The following is a 13,002-nucleotide window of genomic DNA, read 5'->3' on the forward strand; positions in this document are numbered from 1 at the left end:
TGAATTACATTATCTCTATGGTTAGACCACCCTAGGTCACAGCTATAATGTGAATTACATTATCTCTATGGCTGGACCACCCTAGGTCACAGCTATAATGTGAATTGCATTATCTTTGACTAGACCACCCTAGGTCACAGCTATAATGTGAATAACATTATCTCTATGGCTGGACCACCCTAGGTCACAGCTATAATGTGAATGACATTATCTCTGACTAGACCACCCTAGGTCACAGCTATAATGTGAATGACATTATCTCTGACTAGACCACCCTAGGTCACAGCTATAATGTGAATGACATTATCTCCATGGTTAGACCACCATAGGTCACAGCTATAATGTGAATGACATTATCTCCATGGTTAGACCACCCTAGGTCACAGCTATAATGTGAATGACATTATCTCCATGGTTAGACCACCCTAGGTCACAGCTATAATGTGAATGACATTATCTCTGACTAGACCACCCTAGGTCACAGCTATAATGTGAATGACATTATCTCTGACTAGACCACCCTAGGTCACAGCTATAATGTGAATGACATTATCTCCATGGTTAGACCACCCTAGGTCACAGCTATAATGTGAATGACATTATCTCCATGGTTAGACCACCCTAGGTCACAGCTATAATGTGAATGACATCTCCATGGTTAGACCACCCTAGGTCACAGCTATAATGTGAATGACATTATCTCCATGGTTAGACCACCCTAGGTCACAGCTATAATGTGAATTACATTATCTCTATGGTTAGACCACCCTAGGTCACAGCTATAATGTGAATGACATTATCTCCATGGTTAGACCACCCTAGGTCACAGCTATAATGTGAATGACATTATCTCTATGGCCAGACCACCCTAGGTCACAGCTATAATGTGAATGACATTATATCCATGGTTAGACCACCCTAGGTCACAGCTATAATGTGAATGACATTATCTCCATGGTTAGACCACCCTCGGTCACAGCTATAATGTGAATGACATTATCTCCATGGTTAGACCACCCTAGGTCACAGCTATAATGTGAATGACATTATCTCCATGGTTAGACCACCCTCGGTCACAGCTATAATGTGAATGACATTATCTCCATAGTTAGACCACCCTAGGTCACAGCTATAATGTGAATGACATTATCTCCATGGTTAGACCACCCTCGGTCACAGCTATAATGTGAATGACATTATCTCCATAGTTAGACCACCCTCGGTCACAGATATAATGTGAATGACATTATCTCCATAGTTAGACCACCCTCGGTCACTACTTTTCTTTCTGTGCCAGTCTACAGATGACCAGGCGTTGGCATTGCTGCAGCACCTGTGTGCCAATGACCTCGATGTGCCAGTGGGTCACATCGTTCATACGGGCATGCTGAACGAGAGGGGCGGATATGAGAACGACTGCAGCGTGGTCAGAGTCAAGAAGAACAGGTGAGAGTTTAGCCATTAAGAAGAACAGGTGAGAGTTTAGCCATTAAGAAGAACAGGTGAGAGTTTAGCCATTTAAGAAGAACAGGTGAGAGTTTAGCCATTAAGAAGAACAGGTGAGGGTTTAGCCATTAAGAAGAACAGGTGAGAGTTTAGCCATTAAGAAGAACAGGTGAGAGTTTAGCCATTAAGAAGAACAGGTGAGAGTTTAGCCATTAAGAAGAACAGGTGAGAGTTTAGCCATTAAGAAGAACAGGTGAGAGTTTAGCCATTAAGAAGAACAGGTGAGAGTTTAGCCATTAAGAAGAACAGGTGAGAGTTTAGCCATTTAAGAAGAACAGGTGAGAGTTTAGCCATTAAGAAGAACAGGTGAGAGTTTAGCCATTAAGAAGAACAGGTGAGAGTTTAGCCATTAAGAAGAACAGGTGAGAGTTTAGCCATTAAGAAGAACAGGTGAGAGTTTAGCCATTAAGAAGAACAGGTGAGAGTTTAGCCAGCTGTTCATAACTCCACCTGGGGGCTAACTCCACCTGGGGGCTAACTCCACCTGGGGGCTAACTCCACCTGGGGGCTAACTCCACCTGGGGGCTAACTCGTGTGAATGTCCTCTAAATGAACAGGATAGACTGAACCACCTTGTCTTATGTCAGACAGCTCCACATTCGTCTCCACTGTCTGTTGAGGGACGAGGGTCACATAGGAGCGACGGGTTAGTTCCTCATCTAAATGTTTTCCTCTCTCCCTTTCCATCTCTCGCTTTCTCTCCATCTTTCTCTCTCTCTCTCTCCATCTCTCTCTCTCTCTCCATCTCTCTCTCTCTCCATCTCTCCCTTTCTCTCTCCATCTCTCCCTTTATCTCTCTTTCTGTCTCTGTCTCTGTAGCTTCTTCATCATCTCTCCTACAGATCAGCAGGTCCACTGCTGGTCGTGGTTGAAGAAGCACATGCCCGACGACCCACAGCTCCACCTAGAGGACGTCAGCTGGAAGTACACCGGTGAGAACTATCGCTGCAGAACCTCGATCTTCCCCTCAGTTCCCCACAATGCATTTCTGTTCTGAACCCTTTCCCCACCCCCGGCCTCCCTTCTACAGCGCTGAATCTTATTGGTCCGCGGGCGATGGACGTCCTAGGAGAACTATCGTATGTCTCCATGACTCCCGAACACTTCCCGTCCCTCTTCTGTAAGGTGAGGAACCTGTTTTCGCCCGGTCATGTTATGTTTATCGTGGCTCATCACAAGGTCGAAGGTTGTGTGTGTTGTTGTCCTGACCTTTGGTGTGTGTCAACAGGAAATGAGTGTGGGCTACGCCAATGGGATCCGAGTAATGAGTATGACCCATACAGGAGAGCCGGGCTTCATGCTTTACATACCTATAGAGGTGAGATACACACTATACTATATACACTGCCCCAAAAAATAAAGGGAACACTAAAATAACACATCCTAGATCTGAATTAATCAAATATTCGTATTAAATACTTTTTTCTTTACATAGTTGAATGTGCTGACAACAAAATCACACAAAAATTATCAATGGAAATCAAATTTATCAACCCATGGAGGTCTGGATTTGGAGTCACACTCAAAATGAAAGTGGAAAACCACACTACAGGCTGATCCAACTTTGATGTAATGTCCTTAAAACAAATCAAAATGAGGCTCAGTACTGTGTGTGGCCTCCACGTGCCTGTATGACCTCCCTACAACGCCTGGGCATGCTCCTGATGAGGTGGCGGATGGTCTCCTGAGGGATCTCCTACCAGACCTGGACTAAAGCATCCGCCAACTCCTGGACAGTCTGTGGTGCAACATGGCGTTGGTGGATGGAGCGAGACATGATGTCCCAGATGTGCTCAATTGGATTCAGGTCTGGGGAACGGGCGGGCCAGTCCATAGCATCAATGCCTTCCTCTTGCAGGAACTGCTGACACACTCCAGCCACATGAGGTCTAGCATTGTCTTGTATTAGGAGGAACCCAGGGCCAACCGCACCAGCATATGGTCTCACAAGGGGTCTGAGGATCTCATCTCAGTACCTAATGGCAGTCAGACTACCTCTGGCGAGCACATGGAGGGCTGTGCGGCTCCCCAAAGAAATGCCACCCCACACCATGACTGACCCACTGCCATACCGGTCATGCTGGAGGATGTAGCAGGCAGCAGAACGTTCTCCACGGCGTCTCCAGACTCTGTCATGTCTGTCACGTGCTCAGTGTGAACCTGTTTTCATCTGTGAAGAGCACAGGGCGCCAGTGGCGAATTTGCCAATCTTTGTGTTCTCTGGCAAATGCCAAACGTCCTGCACGGTGTTGGGCTGTAAGCACAACCCCCACCTGTGGACGTCGGGCCCTCACACCACCCTCATGGAGTCTGTTTCTGACCGTTTGAGCAGACACATGCACATATGTGGCCTGCTGGAGGTCATTTTGCAGGGCTCTGGCAGTGCTCCTCCTGCTCCTCCTTGCACAAAGGCGGAGGTAGCGGTCCTGCTGCTGGGTTGTTGCCCTCCTACGGCCTCCTCCACGTCGCCTGATGTACTGGCCTGTCTCCTGGTAGCGCCTCCATGCTCTGGACACTACGCTGACAGACACAGCAAACCTTCTTGCCACCGCTCGCATTGATGTGCCATCCTGGATGAGCTGCATTACCTGAGCCACTTGTGTGGGTTGTAGACTCCGTCTCATGCTACCACTAGAGTGAAAGCACCTCCAGCATTCAAAAGTGACCAAAACATCAGCCAGGAAGCATAGGAACTGAGAAGTGGTCTGTGGTCCCCACGTGCAGAACCACTCCTTTATTGCGGGTGTCTTGCTAATTGCCTATAATTTCCACCTGTTGTCTATTCCATTTGCACAACAGCATGTGGAATGTATTGTCAATCAGTGTTGCTTCCTAAGTGGACAGTTTGATTTCACAGAAGTGTGATTGACTTGGAGTTACATTGTGTTGTTTAAGTGTTCCCTTTATTTTTTTGAGCAGTGTACTACTGGTTATATACTACTGGTTATATACTACTAGACTACTATACACTACTGGTTATATACTACTGGTTATATACTACTAGACTACTATACACTACTGGTTATATACTACTGGTTATATACTATACAGGAGAGCCGGGCTTCATGCTTTACATACCTATAGAGGTGAGATACACACTATACTATATACTACTGGTTATATACTACTAGACTACTATACACTACTGGTTCTATACTACTGGTTATATACTACTGGTTATATACTACTGGTTATATACTACTGGTTATATACTACTGGTCTACTCTACACTACTGGTTATATACTACTGGTTATATACTACTGGTTATATACTACTGGTTATATACTACTGGTTATATACTACTGGTTATATACTACTGGTTATATACTACTGGTTCTATACTACTGGTTATATACTACTGGTTATATACTACTGGTTATATACTACTGGGTATATACTACTGGTTATATACTACTGGTTATATACTACTGGTTATATACTACTAGACTACTCTACACTACTGGTTATACACTACTGGTTATATACTACTGGTTATATACTACTAGTTATATACTACTGGTCTACTATACACTACTGGTTATATACTACTGGCTATACACTACTGGTTATATACTACTGGTTATATACTACTGGGTATATACTACTGGTTATATACTACTGGTTATATACTACTGGGTATATACTACTGGTTATATACTACTGGTTCTATACTACTGGGTATATACTACTGGTTATATACTACTGGTTATATACTACTGGTTCTATACTACTGGGTATATACTACTGGTTATATACTACTAGACTACTATACACTACTGGTTCTATACTACTGGGTATATACTACTGGTTATATACTACTAGACTACTATACACTACTGGTTCTATACTACTGGGTATATACTACTGGTTCTATACTACTGGTTATATACTACTGGTTATATACTACTGGTTATATACTACTAGACTACTCTACACTACTGGTTATATACTACTGGTTATATACTACTGGGTATATACTACTGGTTATATACTACTGGTTATATACTACTGGTTATATACTACTGGTTCTATACTACTGGTTCTATACTACTGGGTATATACTACTGGTTATATACTACTGGTTCTATACTACTGGGTATATACTACTGGTTATATACTACTAGACTACTATACACTACTGGTTCTATACTACTGGGTATATACTACTGGTTCTATACTACTGGTTATATACTACTGGTTATATACTACTGGTTATATACTACCGGTTATATACTACTGGTTATATACTACTAGACTACTATACACTACTGGTTATATACTACTGGTTCTATACTACTGGTTCTATACTACTGGGTATATACTACTGGTTATATACTACTGGTTATATACTACTGGTTATATACTACTAGACTACTATACACTACTGGTTATATACTACTGGTTATATACTACTAGACTACTATACACTACTGGTTATATACTACTGGTTATATACCATACAGGAGAGCCGGGCTTCATGCTTTACATACCTATAGAGGTGAGATACACACTATACTATATACTACTGGTTATATACTACTAGACTACTATACACTACTGGTTCTATACTACTGGGTATATACTACTGGTTCTATACTACTGGTTATATACTACTGGTTATATACTACTGGTTATATACTACTGGTTATATACTACTGGTTATACTACTGGTTATATACTACTGGTTATATACTACTGGGTATATACTACTGGTTATATACTACTGGTTATATACTACTAGACTACTATACACTACTGGGTATATACTACTGGTTATATACTACTGGTTATATACTACTGGTTATATACTACTAGTCTACTATACACTACTGGTTATACACTACTGGTTATATACTACTGGTTATATACTACTGGGTATATACTACTGGTTATATACTACTGGTTATATACTACTAGACTACTATATACTACTGGGTATATACTACTGGTTATATACTACTGGTTATATACTACTGGTTATATACTACTAGTCTACTATACACTACTGGTTATACACTACTGGTTATATACTACTGGTTATATACTACTGGTTATACTACTGGTTATATACTACTGGTTATATACTACTGGTTATATACTACTGGTTATATACTACTGGGTATATACTACTGGTTATATACTACTAGACTACTATACACTACTGGTTATACACTACTGGTTATATACTACTGGTTATATACTACTGGTTATATACTACTGGTTATATACTACTGGTTATATACTACTAGACTACTATACACTACTGGTTATACACTACTGGTTATATACTACTGGTTATATACTACTAGACTACTATACACTACTGGTTATACACTACTGGTTATATACTACTGGTTATATACTACTAGACTACTATACACTACTGGTTATACACTACTGGTTATATACTACTGGTTATATACTACTGGTTATATACTACTGGTTATACACTACTGGGTATATACTACTGGTTATATACTACTAGAAAGAAAACTCATACATATACAGTAACATAATAGTATTCTGATTAGTACATATACAGTAACATAATAGTATTCTGATTAGTACATATACAGTAACATAATAGTATTCTGATTAGTACATATACAGTAACATAATAGTATTCTGATTAGTCAGTCCTGATTGAAATGTATACATAATTAGTCATCATTGATAAAATTCCCTTAACACTCTCTCTCTCCCCTCTCTCTCTCTCTCTCTCTCTCTCTCTCTCTCTCTCTCTCTCTCTCTCTCTCTCTCTCTCTCTCTCTCTCTCTCTCTCTCTCTCTCTCTCTCTCTCTCTCTCTCCCTCTCTCTCTCTCTCCCCCTCTCTTTCCCCTCTCTCCCCTCTCTCTCTCTCTCCCCCTCTCTCTCCCTCTCTCCCCCTCGTCTCCTCCAGTATGCGCTCCATGTCTACAACGAGGTGATGTCAGTGGGCCAGAAGTATGGGATCCGTAACGCTGGGTACTACGCCCTGCGTTCTCTCCGAATAGAGAAGTTCTTTGCCTTCTGGGGTCAGGACCTGGATCCTTTCACCACTCCCCTGGAGTGTGGACGGGAGTTCAGGGTCAAGTTTGACACGGTACGACCCACGGACCCCAATATTTAGTTTGGTCTGAACAGGTCCTTAGTCCTGTACTGTGTTACTGATGAGGTCTGGTTGATGTTTGGTCTTATCCCCTCCTCCTCTCTCTATCCCCTATCCTAATCTCTCTGTCCCCTCCTCCTCTCTGTACCCCATCCTCCACCTCTCTGTACCCCATCCTCCTCTCTCTGTACCCCATCCTCCTCTCTCTGTACCCCATCCTCCTCTCTCTGTACCCCATCCTCCTCTCTCTGTACCCCATCCTCCTCTCTCTGTACCCCATCCTCCTCTCTCTGTACCCCCTCCTCCTCTCTCTGTACCCCCTCCTCCTCTCTCTGTCCCCTCCTCTTCCTCTCTCTGTCCCCTCCTCTTCCTCTCTCTGTCCCCTCCTCTTCCTCTCTCTGTCCCCTCCTCCTCCCTCTGTCCCCCTCCTCTCTCTGTCCCCCTCCTCTCTCTGTCCCCCTCCTCTCTCTGTCCCCCTCCTCTCTCTGTCCCCTCCTCCTCCTCTCTGTCCCCTCCTCCTCTCTCTGTCCCCTCCTCCTCCTCCTCTCTCTGTCCCCTCCTCCTCCTCCTCTCTCTGTCCCCTCCTCCTCTCTCTGTCCCCTCCTCCTCTCTCTGTCCCCTCCTCCTCTCTCTGTCCCCTCCTCCTCCTCCTCCTCTCTCTGTCCCCTCCTCCTCCTCCTATCTCTGTCCCATCCTCCTCCTCCTCTCTCTGTCTCCTCCTCTCTCTGTCCCCTCCTCTCTCTGTCCCCTCCTCCCTCTGTCCCCTCCTCCCTCTGTCCCCTCCTCCTCCTCTCTCTGTCCCCTCCTCCTCCTCCTCTCTGTCCCCTCCTCCAGGACATAGACTTCCTGGGTCGAGCGTCTCTGCTGCATCAGCGTCAGGAGGGGGTGAGCCGTCGCTTCATCATGTTGGTCCTGGAGGATCATGACACAGAGCTGGACCTGTGGCCCTGGTGGGGAGAACCCATCTACAGGTTAGACAAGCCTCTGAACCCCTAAACTGCTCGGCAGACACTACAATAGTAGCTGTCCGCTGCCCTAGCCTCTGAACCCCTAAACTGCCCTTGCCTCTGAACTGCCCTATCCTCTGAACCCCTAAACTGCTTAGCCTCTGAACCCCTAAACTGCCCTAGCATCTGAACTGCCCTAGCCTCTGAACCCCTAAACTGCCCTAGCCTCTGAACTGCCCTAGCCTCTGAACCCCTAAACTGCCCTAGCCTCTGAACCCCTAAACTGCCCTAGCCTCTGAACTGCCCTATCCTCTGAACCCCTAAACTGCTTAGCCTCTGAACCCCTAAACTGCCCTAGCATCTGAACTGCCCTAGCCTCTGAACCCCTAAACTGCCCTAGCCTCTGAACCCCTAAACTGCCCTGGCCTCTGAACCCCTAAACTGCCCTATCCTCTGAACCCCTAAACTGCCCTATCCTCTGAACCCCTAAACTGCCCTGGCCTCTGAACCCCTAAACTGCCCTGGACTCTGAACCCCTAAACTGCCCTAGCCTCTGAACCCCTAAACTGCCCTGGCCTCTGAACCCCTAAACTGCCCTAGCCTCTAAACCCCTAAACTGCCCTGGCCTCTGAACCCCTAAACTGCCCTGGCCTCTAAACCCCTAAACTGCCCTAGCCTCTGAACCCCTAAACTGCCCTGGCCTCTGAACCCCTAAACTGCCCTAGACTCTGAACCCCTAAACTGCCCTAGCCTCTGAACCCCTAAACTGCCCTAGCCTCTGAACCCCTAAACTGCCCTAGCCTCTAAACCCCTAAACTGCCCTAGCCTCTGAACCCCTAAACTGCCCTGGCCTCTGAACCCCTAAACTGCCCTAGACTCTGAACCCCTAAACTGCCCTAGACTCTGAACCCCTAAACTGCCCTAGACTCTGAACTGCCCTATCCTCTGAACCTATGAACTGCCTTACACACACAGTCTGGATGAAGAGGCTATCAGAGGGTTACAGGATCAATAATGTTTTATTTTCACCATCTAATGCTCTCTGTCTCGTCTCTTTCTCTCTGTCGCTCTCTCTCTGTCGCTCTCTCTCCGTCTCTCTCTCTGTCATCTCATCTATCTCTCTCTCTTTCTCTGTTTCTTTCTCTCTTTCTCTGTCGCTCTCTCTTTCTCTGTCGCTCTCTCTCTTTCTCTCTGTCTTTTTCTCTCACTCTCTTTCTGTCTTTTTCTCTCTCTCTTTCTCTGTCGCTCTCTCTTTCTCTGTCTGTCTCTGTCTGTCTCTCTCTGTCTCTTTCTCTCTCTGTCTCTTTCTCTCTCTGTCTCTTTCTCTCTCTGTCTTTTTCTCTCTCTGTCTCTTCAGGAATGGGGAGCTGTGTGGTACCACCACCTCCTCTGCCTACTCCTACACCCTGGAGAGACACGTGTGTCTGGGCTTTGTCTCGCCGCCCTCCCTGGACGGCTCCCCTGCCGCGGTGACCCCAGACTTCATCAACAGGGGAGATTACGAGGTGGATATAGCAGGACAGAGATACCCAGCCAAGGCGAAGCTGTACCCCTTCAGCTCTCTGTTCGCCCAGCAGAGACGACGCAAAGATGAGATGGAGCTCAGTAACTTTCAGGGCAAATGAGGAAGAGGAAGGAATGTAGGATCTAAGAAGAGGGGTCTGAGTGAAGGGTGAACTCTCCAGAGATGACCCTTTAACCTTTCTCTCGCTCCACCCTTCTGGTGCCGATCTGTTCTCGGCCTCTCGCTCCACCCTTCTGGTGCCGATCTGTTCTCGGCCTCTCGCTCCTCCATCCTTCTGGTGCCGATCTGTTCTCTGCCTCTCGCTCCATCCTTCTGGTGCCGATCTGTTCTCGGCCTCTCGCTCCACCCTTCTGGTGCCGATCTGTTCTCTGCCTCTCGCTCTACCCTTCTGGTGCCGATCTGTTCTCGGCCTCTTGCTCCACCCTTCTGGTGCCGATCTGTTCTCGGCCTCTCGCTCCACCCTTCTGGTGCCGATCTGTTCTCGGCCTCTCGCTCCTCCATCCTTCTGGTGCCGATCTGTTCTCTGCCTCTCGCTCCATCCTTCTGGTGCCGATCTGTTCTCGGCCTCTCGCTCCACCCTTCTGGTGCCGATCTGTTCTCTGCCTCTCGCTCTACCCTTCTGGTGCCGATCTGTTCTCGGCCTCTCGCTCCTCCATCCTTCTGGTGCCGATCTGTTCTCTGCCTCTCGCTCCATTCTTCTGGTGCCGATCTGTTCTCGGCCTCTCGCTCCATCCTTCTGGTGCCGATCTGTTCTCTGTCTCTCGCTCTACCCTTCTGGTGCCGATCTGTTCTCTGTCTCTCGCTCCATCCTTCTGGTGCCGATCTGTTCTCTGCCTCTCGCTCCATCCTTCTGGTGCCAATCTGTTCTCGGCCTCTCGCTCCATCCTTCTGGTGCCGATCTGTTCTCGGCCTCTCGCTCCTCCATCCTTCTGGTGCCGATCTGTTCTCTGCCTCTCGCTCCATCCTTCTGGTGCCGATCTGTTCTCGGCCTCTCGCTCCATCCTTCTGGTGCCGATCTGTTCTCTGCCTCTCGCTCCATCCTTCTGGTGCCGATCTGTTCTCGGCCTCTCGCTCCTCCATCCTTCTGGTGCCGATCTGTTCTCTGCCTCTCGCTCCATCCTTCTGGTGCCGATCTGTTCTCGGCCTCTCGCTCCTCCATCCTTCTGGTGCCGATCTGTTCTCTGTCTCTCGCTCCATTCTTCTGGTGCCGATCTGTTCTCGGCCTCTCGCTCCATCCTTCTAGTGCTGATCTGTTCTCTGTCTCTCGCTCCACCGTTCTGGTGCCGATCTGTTCTCTGCCTCTCGCTCCATCCTTCTGGTGCCGATCTGTTCTCTGTTCTCTGCCTCTCGCTCCTCCATCCTTCTGGTGCCGATCTGTTCTCTGCCTCTCGCTCCATTCTTCTGGTGCCGATCTGTTCTCTGCCTCTCGCTCCATTCTTCTGGTGCCGATCTGTTCTCGGCCTCTCGCTCCATCCTTCTAGTGCTGATCTGTTCTCTGTCTCTCGCTCCACCGTTCTGGTGCCGATCTGTTCTCTGCCTCTCGCTCCATCCTTCTGGTGCCGATCTGTTCTCTGTTCTCTGCCTCTCGCTCCCACGCTGAAGGGGCGTACCGTTTAACGCACAATCAATCCCCCGCCCCCCCCCCCCCCCATCCCTCTCTCCCCTTCTCTTTCATAGTGCAATATCTACAAGATACCAAAAACTCCAGAGTTGTCTGTCTGTCAGGACTGCCCCCCCAGGTCCAGAGTTGTCTGTCTGTCAGGACTGGCCCCCCAGGTCCAGAGTTGTCTGTCTGTCAGGACTGCCCCCCCCCAGGTCCAGAGTTGTCTGTCTGTCAGGACTGGCCCCCCCAGGTCCAGAGTTGTCTGTCTGTCTGTCTGTCAGGACTGCCCCCCCAGGTCCAGATTTGTCTGTCTGTCAGGACTGCCCCCCAAGGTCCAGATTTGTCTGTCTGTCAGGACTGGCCCCCCCAGGTCCAGAGTTGTCTGTCTGTCAGGACTGGCCCCCCCAGGTCCAGATTTGTCTGTCTGTCAGGACTGGCCCCCCCAGGTCCAGAGTTGTCTGTCTGTCAGGACTGGCCCCCCAAGGTCCAGAGTTGTCTGTCTGTCAGGACAGCCCCCCCAGGTCCAGAGTTGTCTGTCTGTCAGGACTGCCCCCCAAGGTCCAGAGTTGTCTGTCTGTCTGTCTGTCAGGACTGGCCCCCCCAGGTCCAGAGTTGTCTGTCTGTCTGTCTGTCAGGACTGCCCCCCCAGGTCCAGATTTGTCTGTCTGTCAGGACTGCCCCCCAAGGTCCAGATTTGTCTGTCTGTCAGGACTGGCCCCCCCAGGTCCAGAGTTGTCTGTCTGTCAGGACTGGCCCCCCCAGGTCCAGATTTGTCTGTCTGTCAGGACTGGCCCCCCCAGGTCCAGAGTTGTCTGTCTGTCAGGACTGGCCCCCCAAGGTCCAGAGTTGTCTGTCTGTCAGGACTGCCCCCCCAGGTCCAGAGTTGTCTGTCTGTCAGGACTGCCCCCCCAGGTCCAGATTTGTCTGTCTGTCAGGACTGGCCCCCCCAGGTCCAGAGTTGTCTGTCTGTCAGGACTGCCCCCCCAGGTCCAGATTTGTCTGTCTGTCAGGACTGGCCCCCCCAGGTCCAGAGTTGTCTGTCTGTCAGGACTGGCCCCCCCAGGTCCAGATTTGTCTGTCTGTCAGGACTGCCCCCCAAGGTCCAGAGTTGTCTGTCTGTCAGGACTGCCCCCCCAGGTCCAGATTTGTCTGTCTGTCAGGACTGCCCCCCAAGGTCCAGAGTTGTCTGTCTGTCAGGACTGGCCCCCCAAGGTCCAGAGTTGTCTGTCTGTCAGGACTGCCCCCCCAGGTCCAGAGTTGTCTGTCTGTCAGGACTGCCCCCCCAGGTCCAGAGTTGTCTATCTGTCAGGACTGCCCCCCAAGGTCCAGAGT

The 13,002-nt window shown here is 48.2% G+C and overlaps 1 protein-coding gene across 1 annotated transcript in view; it reads left to right on the forward strand.

Annotated features, from left to right (window-relative positions):
* Window positions 1-11,769, forward strand: part of pdpr (pyruvate dehydrogenase phosphatase regulatory subunit) — a 38,479-nt gene extending 26,710 nt beyond the window's left edge. Inside the window, exons 13-19 of the mRNA XM_036964280.2 lie at window positions 1,298-1,446; window positions 2,326-2,438; window positions 2,537-2,631; window positions 2,735-2,824; window positions 7,407-7,589; window positions 8,430-8,566; window positions 9,900-11,769. Coding sequence (XP_036820175.1) covers window positions 1,298-1,446; window positions 2,326-2,438; window positions 2,537-2,631; window positions 2,735-2,824; window positions 7,407-7,589; window positions 8,430-8,566; window positions 9,900-10,167 — 1,035 coding nt within the window. The 3' untranslated portion in view covers window positions 10,168-11,769. The remainder of the gene's footprint in view (window positions 1-1,297; window positions 1,447-2,325; window positions 2,439-2,536; window positions 2,632-2,734; window positions 2,825-7,406; window positions 7,590-8,429; window positions 8,567-9,899) is intronic.
* The last annotated feature ends 1,233 nt before the right edge of the window (window positions 11,770-13,002 follow it).

This window comes from Oncorhynchus mykiss, chromosome 26 (genome assembly GCF_057628025.1).
Source record: "Oncorhynchus mykiss isolate SJ-2025 chromosome 26, ASM5762802v1, whole genome shotgun sequence".
NCBI lineage: Eukaryota > Metazoa > Chordata > Actinopteri > Salmoniformes > Salmonidae > Oncorhynchus > Oncorhynchus mykiss.